The sequence below is a fragment of the Megalops cyprinoides genome, chromosome 1 (assembly GCF_013368585.1).
Source record: "Megalops cyprinoides isolate fMegCyp1 chromosome 1, fMegCyp1.pri, whole genome shotgun sequence".
Classification (NCBI taxonomy): domain Eukaryota; kingdom Metazoa; phylum Chordata; class Actinopteri; order Elopiformes; family Megalopidae; genus Megalops; species Megalops cyprinoides.
In genome coordinates this window covers 12,635,013-12,654,442 of record NC_050583.1, presented here as the reverse complement: position 1 = coordinate 12,654,442, position 19,430 = coordinate 12,635,013, and the positions used below count along the sequence as shown (strand labels likewise).

The following is a 19,430-nucleotide window of genomic DNA, read 5'->3' as shown; positions in this document are numbered from 1 at the left end:
CCTTCGGCTCGCGCCTCTATCAGATGCTATTGGCATGACAGCAGTGCTTTTGTGCTGCTGAGGCAGTCTCTTCCCATTCTTCACTTCCGATGCTCCCAGAATGGCTAATAGATGCTTCTTGTTGTTTGCTTGCTGTCTGCTCTGTTCCTGCGTGCGGCGTTTGTTTGAGTGGTGCTGTGAAAGCGCTGATGGCACGGATTGCGCGGCCGCCCGCGACGCTAGCTCTCTTCCCCAGCCTCTCTGCGATAAAGAACCCCATGCTGGCTGGACCCGCGGATTGTCACTTAGCTTGTCAGCAGCCACACTTCCCCGCCACGCTCCTTCACCAAAAACTCTGAGGGAGAGCCAGGCCTGGCTTTCGCCCAGACTGGAAGCTGGGTGGCTGGGGGAAGCGAGCTCAATGGAGGCCTGCACTCCGTACCGAGGTAAGACTGGTGTTAAAAGATGCTGTGTTGCAGAAGGTGAAGTCCTTTGGGTGTCATGTTACACTGAGGTGCTGTGTGCAAGTACAATGCCGTGGCACTCATTGTCAACAGCATGGAGGTTATCTCCAGTTCCCTGGCCAAATTCCTAATCGGGCCCTCACAGCCTGGCCACCTGATCCTCCCTTTCTCTACTTGGCAGAAACAATTCTTGCCATCTTGTCCCTGATGTGTGATGCCCATTTTGCTAAGAATTGGCTGCTTTGTATCCTGCAGATGAGTGCGTTGAGGTTTGAGGTCATTAGTAAGGTGCCTTATAAACACAAGTCATTCTAATTATCTGAGTTTTCAGGAGGGGAATGAGGCTTTGCACTTCTCCTTCAGCACTGGACACCTCCAGTGAAACTGAGCCTAGCATGCAGATGTTGTGCATCTGTTCTCCACGTATCCCTCCGCAGTTATAGCTCAGGTCTGGCGAATACGAAATGGATTGAGGGGAAGGAGAGTGATGGCACCGAAATAAGACACCAGGGCAACAATGCCTCTCCCCGATCCGTTCTGTCACAGCAGGCCGCAGTGGAAAGTCATTCAAAAAAAAAAAAAAATAGTGACACCAGTGGGTGACACTGCAAGCGTGGCTCACGGAGCCGTGAGCTTCACGGTTCGTTATGCAGAGCAGATTCCAGCCAATGAGACCATTGAGAGGCACGGAGTGGACGCACGATAAGCCACGATATCGGGGAGGAGGGGGGCACGCTTCAGTTCCCTCTGATGGATGAGCGCTTCTCCACCTGCTTCCTGCCCGTTTCTGTGTACACCTGTGGAGAGATAGCTGTCTCAGCTCCGCGCTCCATCAGAGCAGTCCCTGCCGAGAGAGAGAGAGAGAGAGAGAGGGAGAGGGAGAGAGAGAGGAGCAACCTGTCAGCACTGACAGGTATGTAGTGTCTCCCAGTCCAAACCAAAGGATGGCGTGGGGATTGGAGGGAAGCAATCCTGGGATGTTCCTTTCATCGTTAGGGCTGATGCTTTTGGCTTATGGACCATGGCTCTGTAAGGAAGGGGGTGGGGGGAGGAGAGAGGGAAGAGAGTGGAGGGAGGGAGGCTTCTGATGATGATGCCATTGGCCCCCCCAGGTCTGACCGGTGCGTTTGTGCAGAGCCAGCTGCAGCACCGTGCCCCAAAGCTCTTGAGGAGATTCATTTTGGCTGACGTCAACCCGTGAAGAGAGAAGGTTGTGGGGAATGAGGAGAGCGCACATCTTGGTCCGGATGATTTCTCATGTTAACCATTATGAGGATGGGCGGAGAGAACGTGTTGCCATGACTGCCAGCTGCCCTCTACCGGGGCCTCAGCAACCCCCCCCCCCCCCCCCATCCCCACCTTCCGTCCCCATAATCAAGGCTTGATTCACACATTGCGGGGATATCAGATGTGTCATTTATTCAGTGACGCAGCAATGCGGACGCAGAAATCACCCACCATTGTGACTCGCTGTAGAACTTCACAATATCGCTGTAAATAACCTTCTCTCCAAAAATAAGGGTTTCCGAGCAATAATGAAAACCCCTTCCAATGCAGGCACGCAGACAAACCACACTGGGCCGCAGGGATTTCAGTAGCAGTAACCAGCACATTAAACTGCAGTGTTAAGGCATGCACATCAGAAAAAATCAAAATTTTGAAATGAAATGGCTTTGTCGTGTGGCAGATGAATCCCAGTTTCACCCCTCAGATTAAGTATTAAATATTTTTTTCTCATATCTCTTGTGGCATCAGTCTACATCAAAGCCTTTCAGGACTCGTAGCATTCCAAGGAGTGCATGATCCAATAAATCTCCAACTGTCACGATTTCACGCAAGCAGTTTCATGACAGTGTATATCATACCTATTGGCAAAGTGACACGCTGTACATATGGAGCTCATCTTGAGCCCGTTCCAACAACCCAGGGATAAGCAAAATTGATTAAATTAACAAAAGAAACATCTAAAATGGTTTATTTTTAAACAATCCCCATTAAACTGGCACAGACAGCATGTCTGAAAATTCAATTAACTGCTGAATCGAAACAAATAAACTGACGTATATTCCTTACACACAGTTTGTAGGCAGTGTTTCACTCGACCAATGACAGACCACCCCTGTGTCAATGGGACTCCATGACTCACAGTCTGCCAATCTATCTTTGTCCTTGATTTTACTCACATCTTTGCATACATGTACTGGGGCAGCTCCTATACCTTACAGGTTAAACATCAAACACACATTGAAGATCCCATTTACTCAGTTGAGGGTTTTTAACTAGAGCACCCCTGATAATATGACCAGAACAAATAACATTAGTGTGGCTCTGCACACACAGGTGAAGTACCTTACTTAAAGGAACAGTGGCAGTGCTGTACCTGGGATTAAAATCTTCATACTCTGGGTTACAAGCCCAGCTCCTTAATCCCTGTACCACACTGCTACTCATTATTCAACAGTCGCTTCCTCAGAGCTCAAAGAGCTTACACCAGGGCCAGCACTGTCAGGCAGCTGGTGACATAACAGTCTGTACAGCAGGCGATTGATATGCACAGGGCACTGCAGCTCGTAGCGGTGCAACACCCAATGAAGCAAGCCCACAAAAAACCCCAGCCCATCATGCAGTAGCGCCGTCAGTTCTGTGGTCAGGGCCTTCCCTTGGTCGTTTTGGCGCTCTCACGCTTTTCTGGAGCTCAGTCATTTGCTGCAGTCCTTGTGAACTTTGTGCTTTGTGAACATCTGGAGAGCCGGTCCCCTATCCTGCTTCTTGCCTCACACAACAGTGAAGAGCTGACGTGCAGCAGTTCGTGCTGGAATAGTCAAACACGGTCACTTGTGCATGCCTAGAACCACTGTTTCAGGAAGGTCTTCACTGACATCACTGACCAATGGGCACTAAGAAATCTTCATAGTGCTGCTATGCAGTGGGGTTCGCGGGTCAGGGGCACCAGTTCGTCACAGGGTACAGTAGACAGTGGACCGTCTTGAACCTGTAATTGTCACCAAATTGCACATAGACATATTATCAAAGTATGCATTAGCAGAAACTTATGCAAAAACACTGACTTTCATTCCAACAATCTGTCCCTTACTCCAGAGCATGAAACATGCTAAATCCAAGGTGTCAAAAATACTGTACAAAATAGCTGAAAAGTCACTCAGTGAGCTTAATCTGAGCACGCTGGACCTGAATTATAAAGCTGCTGTATAACTGGGAGATTGCACGACAGAGATAGGGTGGTGTTGAAGAGAGTATCTTGTAGTTGTCTCTAACGGAGAAATGGAGAACAGGAGCCACAGGCTGATTGTGATATACTATACTACGCTTGACAGTTGGGTCACAAGGGAGGAGGGTCAAACATAACCAGGGAACACTGTGTGCTGAATAAATTGCTAGATACAGGAAAGAAAATAGGCATGTAGACTGGTTCTTTAAGAAAACAGAAACCAAGGAAAGTATTTGGTATAATACAAAAGCAAAAGTCATATCCATGTCTAACTAGGACCAAAACATGCTATAAAATAAGATACACATTGGATCATTTTCCTCTGCTTAAGAAAGTAAATGAAAAATGTTGTATTTTAATGTTCATAGCATTGCTCTGTTACATAGTCAGATGAAATGAAAATTGAGGTTTTTGGACATGCTGATCAGCTTTGTATTTGGCATAAAAATGTGAGACTTGTGCTAGAAAAGAACCCATCACCAATGTGAAATGATGGAGGGTTTATTATTTTTTGGAACTGTTCTGCATCTCTGTGTCTTGGAGCCCTTGTTAAGATTGAGGGAGTTATGAACTCCAACATGTACAAAGGCATTTTGGCCAAGCACCTGGTTCCCTCTGCCAAAAAGTTTGAACTTGGATGAAAAAGGACATTCCAGTATGAAAATGATCCAAAATATTCATCCAAATCTGCAAGAAAATGGTTAACTCAGCAAAAAATGAATGTTCTCAACTGATCACCTTAGTCTCCAGATCTTAATCCAATCAAGCATTGTGGACCAGAGGAGTTCACAAATTAAAGGTCTGTGGAACAACTCTGACAGTGGGGACAGTCAAAATTCCCTCCCCAGAGTCACCAGAATCTCATAAAACACTACAGGAAGTTTCTTGTCAGTGTAATTCATAGCAGAACAGATTTACATAATATTAATTACAAGGATGTAAATGAATGTGAACCTTGTGTTTTTTGGAATAAGATTCTATATTTGTGAATAAATCTGAATGCTATTACAATTAAATATAATAAGTATTAACAATATTATTAACAATAATAATTAACAATATTATTATAACATATGTCACATGTTTCTTTTATATCTTGCTTTTTGTTGCTATTTAGCAAGGTGTATGAATAAAGGGCACAGTAAATGTGTACATTCTATACTGTCTGCCCCATCTGAACTATGCCTCAGATTACGTCAGAGCCCAGCAGATGATGAAGACTGACCTGGAGGGGTCTTCCTCTTTGGAAAACGTTCCCCTCAGCTCCACGCTATTCAACTTGTTCTCGAACAGGCCGTAGCTGAGTGTCACCTTCAGACAACATTGAGAGACGCACAAAGACTAGATATTAATGCCGAAATGCACACATTCATGCGGGTATAAACAGCATTAAAGGGCAGGGCGGCACAGTCATGGGAGAGTGGCGTGACCAGCTCACAGTGTTTGCCACAGCACATGGAGAGTATGGGAATGTTTGAGTGAATGTGTGACTACGCCAGCGAGACTGATTGAATGAGCGTGTGTTTGAGGCAGCCAGTCAGTGAATGAGCGAGTGGGCGTTCGAGCAAGCGAGCGAGTGCATTAACCAGGGATATAAATAACATAACACTCTGCAGTAATAACAGGAAAATAGCACCGTCGCTGGGTGACACAGGTGCACGATTCCACAGAAGGCTGCACCTCGAAGGCCACACGCAGGCTAAGAGCTAGTGTTCTGCTGGTGTTGAAAGATGTAGTTACATCATTTGAAACGCCCCCCACCCACCCACTCAACTCCTGTCATTTTTTGTGTGAAAACACTGACCCCTAATGGGGAACCTTGGCAGGTTACATTTGGGGTTGATTTACACTATATGGCCAAAAGTATGCGGACACCCCTCGTAATTATTGAGTTCAGGTGTTTCAGCCACTCCGATTGTTAACAAGTGCATAAAGTCAAGCACATAGCCATGCAATCTCCATAGACAAACCTTGGAAGCAGAATGGGTCGTACTGGGGAGCTCAGTGACTTTAAACATGGCACTGTCATAGGATGCCATCTTTGCCATAAGTCAGTTTGCAAAATTTCTGCCCTGCTAGATCTGCCCAGGTCAACTGTAAGTGCTATTATTGTCAAGCGGAAGCATCTAGGAGCAACAACAGCTCAGCCACGAAGCAAACTTACAGAGTGGGACCGCCGAGTGCTGAAGCACCGCCTATCCTCTGTTGAATCACTCACTACAGAGTTCCAAACTGTCTCTGGCTGCAACATCAGCACAAGAACTGTGCATCGGGAGCTTCATGAAATGGGTTTCCATGGCCCAGCAGCATGGCCCAATGCCAAGTGACGGCTGGAGTGGTGCAAAGCATGCCGCCACTGGACTCTGGAGCAGCAGAAACACGTTCTCTGGAGTGATGAATCATACTTCACTATCTGGCAGTCTGATGGATGAATCTGGGTTTGGCGGATGCCAGGAGAGCGCTACCTACCAGAATGTACACTGCCTACCGTAAAGTTTGGTGGAGGAGGGATAATGGTCTGGGGCTGTTTGTCAGGGTTTGGGCTAGGCACCTTAGTTCCAGTGAAGGGTAACATTAATGCTACAGCATACAAAGTCATTTTAGACAATTATATGCTTCCAACTTTGTGGCAACAGTTTGGGGAAGGCCCTTTCCTGTTCCAGCATGACTGTGTCCCTGTGCACAAAGCAACATCCATAAAGACATGGTTTGACAAGTTTGGTGTGGAAGAACTCCAGTGGCCTGCACAGAGCCCTGACCTCAACCCCACTAAACACTTGAACACCTTTGGGATAAATTAGAACACTGATTGCGAGCCAAGCCTTCTGGCCTACAAATTCCTACAAATTCCCACAGACACACTCTAAAATCTTGTGGAAAGCCTTCCCAGGAGAGTGGAGGCTGTTATAGCTGCAAAGGGGGGGGGGGGGGGGGGGATTCCATATTGATTTGGAATGAGATGTCCAATAAACTCATATAGGTGTGATGGTCAGGTGCCCACATACTTTTGGCCATATAGTGTAGCTTATTAAGCATGTAATGAAAACCAGCATTATTAAATGTGGCATTATTTGTAATCTGTTCAGTGTTACCCGGTTATATTTGCAAACTATTACTGGTGAACTGAACACCTGGTCATTAGCATCCTCAACATTAATGCTACAATGAAATCCAAATGTATGTCTCTGACCTGCAGCGGGATATTACTGGGTGTCAGCAGCAGCAGGTTCTCCAGGTGGGAATGGAACATTGGGCTGTGGACCATTGGGATGCCCAGTCTCTTCTCCACTATGAAGCCCACAGTGCAGTCATCTGGCAGGCGGATCACGGCAGAGGTCTGCTCGAACCTGGGGCCACTGGACACAGACATGGCGAGAGTGAACATCACACAGATAAAATGTAATCACAGAGGATGGTCTGAACAAAGCACAGACAAGAGTTTAAGGCTAACATACATATTACACTTTAGATACATAGTGTAGACACAGAAAATGACAGGGTCACAGTCAGCGGTACACAGCCTGTTACGCCGGTGATCGGGGCACAAGCGCGGACCACAGGATGTTCCGGTTCCAGGCGATTATTAGAAAGGGACAGGCAGTTCGTGAATCCAGGGACAGGCAGGGTTCAAAACACAGGGAGGCAATCCGGGGGCAAATCCAAAGACGGGAGTCAGGGAGAACAGGGTCCGGAATCAGGCAGGTGGGTGGCAGCGATCAGATCAAAACGGCAGGCAGGAATCGTGGTCAAGAAACAGGCAGGATCGGCAATGAAGAAGTAAATCACAAAAACAAGCGCGGGGACGAGACAGGTGAAACACACTGCAACGAACTAGCAACGAGACAGAGAAACGAGGGGAAGATATAGGGCTGGGGTAACGAGGAGATGGGAAGCAGGTGAGCAGGCAGGCAGGTGCAGGCAATGAGGGAATAAGGTGGGCGGGGACCCGGCGGGGAGCCGGGCGGGGCAGGAACACAAGGGAAACAAAAGCACACGGACAGGGAAAACAAAAACACCGCGGCTTAAGGGGGCGGAGCCCTGACACAGCCGCACAGAACTGACACAGACAGTGGTACCGGCAAACTGAAAACAGAGGGGTATACAGATTTATGAGTATAGAAAAATACATGCAAAGTTATGCAAGTATGGAGAGAGGAGTACACAGACAGGACTACACAGACAGATGGGCTCACAGAAAGGGGTGGACACACATCTGGGCTCACAGACAGGGGTACATCTACAGGGGTTAACAGACAGAGGTACTAAAGATCAACGTTCTCTGTGCGCTTCGACACTCACCTCGCCCAAGGCGCCATTTTTTCAGCCAGCCTTCGGCTTAGACAGAACCCAGCTCCTCCAGTGGCAAACCAGAACTCCACCTCTCTCTGAAAAAACACACCAGGGAGAAACATGCACCTCTTTAACACAGATAAACTCCTGCTTTGGATATTTCTTAAATATTGCATTTGCCTCTTACAATGCAATGCAAAGGGTCTGAATCATAAAAAACTACATAATGAGAAAATGAACACTCCTGTAATAATCTGAATAATGTGAAGGATTTAAAACATTCATATTTAGTATTATGTCCAATAATTACATTGTGTATTTGAAGTGTGTCAGATGCTGATCAAGTACATGACCTACCAACATATGTTTGATGATCTGCATCAAAAAACAGCTCATGGAAGACCTTTATCACTGTCACTATGTCACTCTTTCAGCTTGCCATGCTCCTTGGTGTTGAGTTTGAACCCTGACCTCCCGACATCATCTATTTCACCTCCACGAGATTCATGGGAAGGAGGTCTGGCCACCAAACACCACAAGGCTCATCGATCGCATAATAAACACTGTCACAAACACAATACACACGCCCTTTGAACTGAGACACACGGGGAAACCCAGGAAAATCCATATTTGACCAGTACGGATTAACACAGCAGACTAAAAACATCTGAGATAAAAAAAATCCTGTCTGTTGACACCTTCACTCCCACACAGTGCCCTGCTAATTTCAATAATCAAGTGACAAATTGCATAACTCTTTAGTTTTGTGCATCTTGACACATTGTTAACTATTCCTGCTCAAAAATAAAAATTCTCTCTCACTTCCCTTTTCTCTCTCTGGTTTCTCCCTCCAATTCTTTGTTCCCTCTACCTCCATATGATGCTCGCTCTCTCTCTCTCTCTCTCTCTCTCTCTCGCTTTCTCTCACGTACTCTCTTTCTCTCATGCCTTCCCTCCTCCTCTCTCTCTCTCTCTCCCTCTGCCTCTTGCTCTCGCTTTTTCTTCCCTCTCCCATGCTCCGGGCTGTTCTCCCCCTGGACAGTGGAAATGAAAAGGTTGATGGGGCGTTTATTACCCAGATGCCCCGCAGCGCTAAGCGATGATAATGTGCCAACAGCAGGCCGTAATTGAATACCGTGCATCCTCCTTCCACTGGACATATCACGCCGGCTTTAACACTGACCACAAATCTCCCCTTAATGAATCACCTTCGGAGAGGAGGAACGCAGCGGCACGTGGTTCACACTGCAGAGCAGGCGGGCGGTTTCAGTACAGGGTTTCAGTTCAGTGTTTTAATCATGAGAGCTGCCAACAGCACGGCTGTCATCAAGTGGGAGTGAAGTCGGTGGAGGATCCACATCCATCACATGACGCTCGTCTGTGTGTGTGTGTGTGTGTGTGTGTCTGTGTGTGCGCGCGCTTGAGTGCACGCGCGTGTGTGTGTGACTGCGGTGCCCACGCCGCCAGCTGCAGCCATTTGGGCCGACTCTGAGTCTTGTCATTCCTTAAGCACCATTACCCTTAATAAGTGCGGGGTCCAGCGAAAGAAGCACAGACCCGCCAGCGCGGTAAATGTAAGGTGACAAACAGACACGCATGCACACTTTCTGAAGCCCTCTCATTTCTCGCACCCCGAAACACCGCCGTCTCGGCGCTCTGGCATGGACCCGGCACCGCACACTGCCTCGCTTAGCGAGCTCATCACACATTAATCTCTGTTTCGTTCACCGCTTTCAAATTCCAGCACTCACACATCCTGTTTGTATCTGCCTGCCCATTCAATACCATTCTACTCTTCAGTAGTATTACTGTACTTCATTAACAGTTAGAACTTCCTTTTTAACCAAATAACATACAGCAACAGTGTCATTACAACCGTTTTAAACTCCTTGTAATCCCTCTTCTGCATTGAATTACGCACTCTGTGACAATCCCATTGAAAATGGAGCTGTATCATTTCAAATATGATTAATTAATTACAATTACGCGTTTAACATGCAGAAGTGTGGATCAAACTGGCGTATTTCATTTCACAGCGGCTTAGGTCCTTTACAAGGTGGCATGATGAGATTCAGCGATCGATAAGCAACTAGAACTTAATCACCAATTGATCCAAACAATTGAGTAGATCTCAGTGGCTTTATACTCTGTCTCCTTTTCTTGCTGGAAAGGTAACTGCAACCTCACAGAATCAATATTAGCAATAACAGAAGCGTAAAGAAGCCGGTAGATGGGAGGGCAAAAGAGTCATTACAGCCGCGGCTGTGCATGCTGGGAGCTGACCGTCTTGTTGTTCTCCAGCAGCTCGTGGGCTCTGATTGGGTGGTCCAGGCTGGGCTTGCCCACGTAGATGTCGTTGTCAGGGGGGAAGGCGGAGAGCAGGGACAGCAGTGCGCTGGGGTTCACGTAGTTGTCATCGTCCACGTGGCAAAGCCACCTAAACAGAACAACACACACACACACACACATACACATTAAAATACTTACGATTACAAGTGACAGAAATATTCTTACTCCACACGCCACACAGGGCCATGGCATATGTTTTCCCTGCCCTCTTTTGCCAGTCTAAATGGAATAGGTGTTTAAGGGCTGACATAATGTGAGATTCCCAAGACTAGGGTCTGGCTACCCTGATCTACATGGAAGCTGCAATATGTCCAGAGAAAAGGGGCAGACTAAGGCTAGGTTTAGAGTTATGGTTAAGGTTAGGGTTAGTACCCCTCAATTTTCATATCGCTTTTACTGTTTCATACAGTGGTTACAGCCCTTTGCACAGGAATGGAAGGCAGCATTAGGGTCCATGTTCATTGCTGAAGTCACATGATGCAGCTATACTGAAAGACTGTAAAAGCCTTGCTGTAAATATATGGTGTCTAAGGCATTAAAATTAATACATCAGGGCCATGGATATTACCCCAAACTGATCAAAATTAAATCGCAGATTGCATGTGTCTACAATCCAAGGAGCCAGCAGGCAAGATAGGGACTCACTTCTTGTCTGAGGCCATGAAGAAGTCGTACTCTGCTGACATCTTGCAGGACAGGGCTTGGTGGCTGTGCTCAGGGGAACAGCTGGTGACGATGATGTTATACCCTGGACACAGACAAGAATCAGCCAATCCTGGATCAAATCTGAGTCAATACCATTGGTTTCCCAGACTACAGAGGGTTACAGAATCATTATGACTGATAGTCTCATTTACATCAAGAACTGACTTCCTTCTTTTTATGAAATGATTCTCAAACTCAGATAATACTGACAAAAATTTCCATATGTACTGAATTAAATATTGCAGTGGATATTCTCCCCGTTTAAGTGACAGTAATGCTCAGCCACAGAGCCCTGTGGGGACAGGGGGGATGGTGGGTATGGTGATGAGCTGTAAATGGACTCAAAAAGCAGAGAAAACCATGGAGAAACACATGAAAAGGTTTTCTTTGATCACTGCTCAATTCCAGAGTCTTCACTTAGCTGATCTATTCCACTCCAGACCCACAGCGAATGGTTTTATGTGCAGAGAAAGGCTGCAATCGATTTAAACAATCCCGAGCCCTCGGGTTTAGAGACGTCCAAAGCGACGGGTTTAGGCAGCCGCAGCGTACCTTTGGAGGCGTTTTCTTCATTCTCCGCATCTGTGAAGATGTACGTCTGCGGAAACAAAAAAAAAAAAAAAAAGAGGCAGATCTGCTTAGATACGTCTCACGTCCGCCGGCACTCTGTGTGAGGAGAACGCGCCCGTATCTCTTGGAGCGTTCGAGCTAATGAGTCGGGCCGTGTGAAGTGGCGGCAGGGAGGAAGACCGATCTGAGATGACCCTGACAGGGCTGTCTGAGTGAGGCTGTTCGCCTCACTGAAGTGACAGGAGATGGCACAGGCCTTATGCTCCAGTTAGTGCTGACATCGCTTCCTGTCACCTTAGGGTTCCTTCTGGCAGCCACTGAGACATGAGCCGAGTGTCCTTTTGCAGCCAGCCTGACTACAACCTGTAACATCGCTGACCCCTGGCATCAGTCAGGGGAACAAAATCACCTATTAGTAGAGATGAACCCCAGAATTGGTAGAGCTACCCTGTGTTGTCAATCACTGGCTCGTAGGAACCAATTAAAATGCTTTGCTATCTGTAGCACAAACATGTGATTAGTTGAATTCAGTGGGTTATTAACAGCTCCCCCCATTTAAGGGGTTTAATGAAGCTTCACTTCCCCACTACTACTTATTATAGTATTTTTTGCATCTATAGTATAGTAGTTTATGATTCATTTGTCAAGCTATATGGGTCTATCTATCAGTATATTAGGCCTTAATCTTCTAGCGGGTTGTCTGAACATAAAAGGCTAACATAAAAACCTGTGATTAAAGTGTTTTGCTTCATGAATTCCAAAAATTGGTTGAGCCATCACGCATGATCAGAGACTTACTGGACTGAACCAATCAGTGTTTTGCTATGGACAACAAAGTCTTTTGATTGGCTCACACAGGTCAGTAACAGGCAGCTTCACCCATTTTGGGGCTCATGAAGACTTCACAAATTAACACTTTGACACCATTAAGATGTCTATGGAGATGAGCCCCAGCTGTCAACTTAAACTTCAGGCAGTTTAACCCAAAGTGAAATCCCCCATGGAAAAAGGATGAGCAAAGACAGCTTAGTGAATGTTGACTTACAGCTGAAGCGCAGGGTGGATCAGCTGCAGACTAAAAATCTGTCTGACTCTGGTCTTTCTGAGGGAGACGGAGCAGAGCTGAAAGTGAGCAGTGGCATTACTGCCTTTGTGTGAGGATAGTAGTGCGAAACAGGCTTTCCGTCTGAGAGGGCACATGGAGAGCTGCAGGGGTGAACTGAGGAGCAAAGTCAAACGAACAGGGAGATTCACAAACATGCAAGGAGAAAAATGAAGACGGAGAGGAAGAGGGCGGAGAGGTGACAGGGTCCTTCGTGCTTGAGCGAGAGGGCAGGAGTCGAAAAAGCACAGAGGTGCTCGTGCTGTTTAACGGCTGACGGAACGCGCCGACATGCTACGGTTAACAACAGGTTAGGGGAGGGGTCAGAGCCGATGCTCTGATCTCATTCATATGTGTCACCATTCACAGTAAGCGCTGGGCTTTCCCTTGTTTCTGCCGGCTGCCTCAGGCAAGCAGGCACATTGCATTATAGGCACTTATCAGCATTTAGCAGACACTCTTAACCACAGCAACTCGCACAGGTTACAATATTCACATGTTATCAATTTATGCAGTTGGAAATTTGCTGAGGCAATTTTGGGTTAAGTACCTTGCCTAAGGGTACACCTTCAGTACCCCAGCGGGGAATCGAACCAGCAACCTTTCGTTTACGAGCCCTGCTCCTTTCCACTACATTACACTGGCGCTCCACAGCCCTCTGTGGTCTGCAGCCTGTTTTAAAACCCTGGTCAATTATGGAGGACACATCCATCACGCCGGTTGCTCTCATAGCGCAAATCATTACACCGACAGATTTGCTTAATAGCTTCATCGCACCGAGTAAGCAGATTGCATTTCTTAAACGGTGTTTTTTGAGAAAGCGCGCAATCGATCTCCACCAGGCTAGAGTCAGACGTAGAGCGGATGTGAGTTTAATTCTGGGATTCATCTATCGTGGTTTGCATGGCATTGGATCAGCCCCCGGGGGGGGTGTTTGCACACCGGCCTCTCTGATCAATCAAGAAGCAGACTAATCACATTCGCCGATCAATACGAGCTTGATCAAACCAAATGAGCCGAACGGGACCAAACGCCATCCTCTCATTTGTAACCCTGTCTTGTCATTGTAGCTCAAACTTTCCCGGATTCTGTAATCAACGTCAAATTAATTTGTTTTGACCAAGGAGCTGAAACAGGGCCTTATGCAGACTCTGTTGTTGTGGGACAGCATGCTGGGGTGTAAAAAGGTCACAACACTCCACAAGGGAGGAAAACAGTTAGTCATCCCATGCAATTAACCAGGCTATAGTAGGAAGTGGACCGTTCCATTTATTTCTGGGTGTGGGTATGTAGGTCCTGTATAAAGATGTTTTTGCATTCTTTTTGCTCCCTTCCAAATAGGAACTACATTAACAGCCAGCACTAGAAAATTAACATTTACAAAGCAGAACATGCTGTAGAAAAACAATACATATACTGTAAATAAATACATATATAGACACATAACTGACAGAGATTCATCAAAATGACTAATGAAAGGTACAGGAATACAGAAAGATGACAAAACACAAATGTATCAGACAGAGCTAGGGATGGGTATGGAGTAAAATGAGAGAAGGGAGGAACAAAACATTAAACAAAAGTGAATGAAAGATTGTGGAAAAGAATTGAGAGTACACAACCTTGGCCAGCTTTCACTTAAATCACCATAAACTTAGCATCAAATTTTCCACATTTTGGATGAGTAAAAGATCGCTAATCCAAGTCCAGCAAATGATACAGCTGAAGTATAAAATCCTAAATGTAACTGAAATCGTGCCCTATTTTTGGGTGGTTTCTGATTGCTTTCAGTAACAGGGGTTGGCAGGGGGGCTGTGAGACTGAGTGTGGGTGTGGGGTTTCAGCTCTCTTCCTGCATGAGCTGTAGACTTCCTCTTTCGCTGCAGTTTCCGTTCTATCATTGTTGCGAGAGTCAGTCTGTGCTAGTAACTTCCTCTTGGCACAGAACTGTTGCACACTATCCTGTGACAATGGACTGCACCGGTTGGATACCCAACATCGAAAACTGAGTGTCTGCACTTAACTTCAAGAAATGTATGAAAATCTTGTGTTTACACTGAAATATCCAAGTTCTAAACTGCCAAATGAATGCTTGACCATGAGCTGTGGAAAAGCTGTTTGACATAGTATTGACTGTTGCTAGCTCACAAGAGTTATGACCGACCACGCTGACTTTTTTTTTTCTTTTATCTTATTGCGTGAGTTGGTGGTATTCGATGAATGCTGCAATTTGATTGGTTTTATGAATGGGGGAAAAATCTTTTTCCATTTTCATTGATGTAATTATTTATTTAATTGTTATTGTTTTACAATAACGCATATTGCCAAACAATTATCCTCAGGGCAGCATCCCTTTACTATACAAATTTGACACTGAAATTAACAATAACCTATTAAGCAACAGAATACAACATGAAATCTCAGTGTGCTGAGACACAAGGTTGCTATATGTTTCACATTTGCTATGTTCTGTATTAATTCTAATTATACTACTTAGTATGCCTTTGTTTCAACCACAGCTTTGTCCCTCTGAAATAAGTACTGTATATTATTTGTGATAAGAACAATAGAACAATATCTATAGAATCTTTTCTCATTTTGGATCTCCCCTTGAATGAGTAACATACTGTACATCTTTTGAATCTACAGTAGTACTCAGCACTGTCACATACCAGTCCAGTTAGTGCCAAAAACAATTAAGGTGAATTTGAGCACTGAATTTAGTATGTTCTGACTACTGACTTAAGTATGAGATAATCAGATAATTTAAGGTTCATCCACACTTGGGTTGTACTTAATGCGAGGGCACGTACTGTTGACTTTGAGATGATGGTCTTAACGATACTACTGTGTCTCACCCCCTAAACATGTTAAACGTTGAATCTGTTAGGCTGGTGTGTCTTTCTGATGCCATTCAAAGCATGATGAAAGGGAAAACAGTAGGCCTGGTGTCCATTTTAACACACAAAAACAAAGCAAGGGCTATATTCAAGACAGCCAATGCTCTGCATTTTGATGTAGGGATCTCATCTGGCATAAATAAAATTTCTGGAAGCCAAGTGTGTATGTATTTTTAAGATCAGTTATAAAACCAGCTGTGTGGGACCAAAGCTGTTCAGAATATCAGAATTAACATAATGGCTGTCTGCTCTTTGAATAAGGCAATCCACAGACACCGAACTTCATATGTTCATGCAAGCCATGGAAGAAGTCCTCATCTCTATCTCAAGACCAGGGGAAATCTTAGAGATCTTTAGGGTAAACTTTGCTATTTGCTTCATAAATATCAAAGGTCGTTCCTTATCCACAGGATGACAGCTGCTGTCTTCAAAACTGAGGTTTTACTTGTCAGCCGATATTTAGTGTGATTGATCTTCGAGTGCATATTGACAGAGCAGCATTTCTTACTCCAGGGTAGAGAAAAACAGTGCCATTCGTCTTTCCTATCCTCATCAATGCCTATTCATTTGATTTTGAGAAAACAAGTGCAGAAAACAACATCTATATTTGTCTGTATCTATAGTTAATGAGGAAAAATATCATATCGCTGCATTACATCTTACATCTAATAAATCTAATCCTACATCGTACATCTTACATCTTACATCTTACATCTAAAAAAGACTGAGGAACAGACAGTTGAAGTTGCATGAAGTAAAGGTCTCCAAACCACTAATGTGCAAGCAACAGCACAGTGATTCTTCCCCCTGTGTTTCCAGTGTAAACCATATTCAATTAAATGAATTACGTTCTAATATTATTAACATTCATAGTGAGAATGTGTGGGCAATTCCAGCATGTGTTCTTGTAGTCAAGACCTACATGTAAATGAGTGTGTGATTATAAATGGGGGTGGACTGAGGGACGTGGTAGGTTAGTCTATGTTCCAGCAGCAATGGAGAGGTTCCTCCAGCAGTGCGTTAATCAGAAAATTCATGAACTTTGTACAAACTGCTGCTACAGTCTGTGACTCAGACAGAAAGTACAGAGAGAGGAAGGGGTGGTTTGGTACAAAAAGGCACATGCAGTCACAACAGGAAGCCAGCAGCTCAGCGCACCACACTGTATTGAGAAAGCTGCAAAAAAGCCTCATGCATCCCAAGATGCAAGATACTTAAGTCATGACCTGCCCATCCCCCTTGGAAAAGATGAACATGAAGAATATTGTGTTAAATGAGCGCTGTTATTTTCAGATTGATGTCCAGAATTCGTTTTCCATGCTGTTCTATTCTAAATTATATATGACACTAGCACAGATGTCACATCACAGAATACTTGATAATATAAACAGATTTCAAGACGTTATTTAACACAGAACCCAGGAGGGAATGGGTGAACGATTAGAGTGGTAGATGGTCTTTAAAGAGACATCTATTGTATACGCACACATATACAGCGTACAACTACAGTGACAGTGGTCAATTGCACATATATAAAGGACTTTGCTTGTTATATTACTTGAAATATATAGTCTTATAGTTTGAATGAAACAACTCTTAAACGACCTTTTTTTCAGTCTTCCCAATGTGAAAATGGGGGGGACAAGTAATGCCGTCTGAAAAAGTTGAGGGGACATGCCCCAAACCGTAAATTCTTCTCTGCTTTTAAGTATCGTATCAGGATATGGTTTCCATCTTTTTTAACCTTTTTTAACGATTTTTAACCATCATTTTAACCTTTATTGCTGTCAGCATAAATGTCCCTTCACCACAGTTACACTTGTTCAGACATTTGCGTTTAAAACTCACATGCTCTTTGGTTCTCGATATCCAGGTCTCCAACAGCAGCGCCAGGCGTATCCTGTGAAATCTGCCGGTGGTCTTAACGGCGATAAAAATGTCTGTGAGTTGAAGAGGTGCACCAGGAAGCACCGTCGGCTTTCTCCTTCGGACCTCCACATTCCTAAGGCGCTGCTTTCTCTCCCGAATCTCCTTGTACAGCTCGGACGAGCTCTGGTTCAACGCAGTAGTAGCACCCGGGGACTTGGCCAAATCCGAAAGTTTCCCCAGCGCTTTTGGCTCACCTTCTCTCCCCGGCGGACGCAGTTCCAGCACAGGGCCATGCACAAACCCGGGGCCTCCTCGGTACACGGACACGCTGTGCTTCTGGGGATGCCGTGCCCGCAGTCGTAAATCCACAAGCACGATTATTAAAAAAGTCAACGTAGCTCCAGACAGAGTACGTAGCGCCTTCTTGACAAGCATAGCCGATCATATAAATAAACAGCAAACAATCAAGTCCAGCCGGTAAACTATTTCAGATTAAACGCTTGGGAAGAAGTTATGACAGATTTGGTGCAATCTACACTTACTCAACAGAGGAAGACTGAGAGACGTTTTGAGCTATATTAGAAGCTTTAGAATAACGGCACACTCAGGTGTACTTTTTTATTCCGGTGAGCACATCCTTATGAAAATAAAACGCCCGTGGTTAACATGAATGTTAACTTATCCAGCACGCCAGACATCAAAGGGTGGTTAGCGAGTATTAACAAGCAAATAATATATAGGCCTTTTAAAAAAGGTTTTCGTTGTTTTGACGTTATCTAAGGCGGCCAAACGAATAATGCCTGTGAAACACTAACAGTACGTCTTATCAAAATGGTATCATGTCATCTTAACTGAAACGTTCTCATTTCCATCTGCTGTTCTGAAAAATAAAAAGTTACGGGGGAAATGTCGATCTGTGTTTTATTTATTTATAACATTTATCATCACGATTAATTGTATTAGTAAATAAGTGGAGTCGTTTATAATCTACATTTAAAAAGTACAGAAACTTCTGCCGTTTTGATAGCCATGAAATTCCGTTATGATGAAACCTCGCTCATGTAGGAAGACGCACCAAAATTCGGTAGTAGGCTAATACATTTTTTTTTAAATTATCCGATTTTCAAACAATTTGCGTTTTATTCTACGATAAACAGTTCACATGTGCCTGTCAGCTCACAGTCCTACCTGTGATGCAATGAATCTGTCACTGGTAGAGAGCGGATGCGATCTCATTAGCTCAACTCTCTGAGACGCATGAGGCAAATCCCCGCCTACTGCGTTCTCCGAGAATGGGCGGAATTTGTTAGTAAAGAGGAAACGTGGACCTCCCCGACAGATTGTGCGTATACTGCTGTCAGGTGCACAGAGCAAAGAAAGTAGCGGCAACGTTGATTGCTTCCCATTCCGTTAGCTGTCCCACTATAATTTTTTCTGCAGAGTATGGTAGCCTATGCACATTAGGTGACCGATCTCTTCCTGATCGCAGCATAAGGTCTGTGTTAATTATGCGGAATGATTCAGCGCTCCTTATACGGTTTATACTCATGAAACACATTGTGTTGGTGAAGAATTGCTGCACGCAGACAGGTGTACAGGCACGGTGAAGGGTGCTTTGAGAATACATTTATGGGCAGACATATTTCGAATGCGCGTCCAAGTTTTCGAATGTGAGGATTCTTTGTGCGTATCCATGTCCTCCCACGCTTCTCTTGGGGGGAGACATTGCGCTGCAGAAATGGGTTTTCGCTTGTGCACAAAAGCACAGGCTGTTTATGATTTAATCCCGAACAGGTTTCTCCCATCTCGAACATGGCACAGGGATTAGCCGTCATTGGCAGCGGTGCGAAGAATCCTACCAAGTGACAGGAACTGCGGATGTTTTCAGCCGCAGAGTTAAAACGTTGCATTAAAAGTTGCTTGTCCAATATGTACCACTTAAAATAGATTTATTCCTTGTATCTAATTTTTAC

The 19,430-nt window shown here is 45.0% G+C and overlaps 1 protein-coding gene across 1 annotated transcript; it reads right to left on the bottom strand.

Annotated features, from left to right (window-relative positions):
- Positions 1-2,438: 2,438 nt before the first annotated feature.
- Positions 2,439-18,638, bottom strand: mfng (MFNG O-fucosylpeptide 3-beta-N-acetylglucosaminyltransferase). The gene is made up of 8 exons (XM_036550015.1): positions 17,437-18,638; positions 11,569-11,614; positions 10,957-11,059; positions 10,246-10,399; positions 7,972-8,057; positions 6,863-7,028; positions 4,898-4,983; positions 2,439-3,435 (listed from the first exon to the last, which is right to left on the bottom strand). Exons 1-8 carry the CDS (start codon positions 17,890-17,892, stop codon positions 3,384-3,386), a joined length of 1,149 nt encoding a protein of 382 aa, XP_036405908.1. The 5' UTR covers positions 17,893-18,638; the 3' UTR covers positions 2,439-3,383.
- Positions 18,639-19,430: the final 792 nt, after the last annotated feature.

Coding starts and splice junctions, on each gene's coding strand:
- mfng (XM_036550015.1), bottom strand. CDS start 17,892: ATGCTTGTCAAGAAGGCGCTACGTACTCTGTCTGGAGCTACGTTGACT. Junction 4,984..6,862: donor CCAGTAATATCCCGCTGCAG/GTCAGAGACATA, acceptor TGTTGTCTGAAG/GTGACACTCAGCTACGGCCT. Junction 3,436..4,897: donor AAAGAGGAAGACCCCTCCAG/GTCAGTCTTCAT, acceptor TGACAATTACAG/GTTCAAGACGGTCCACTGTC.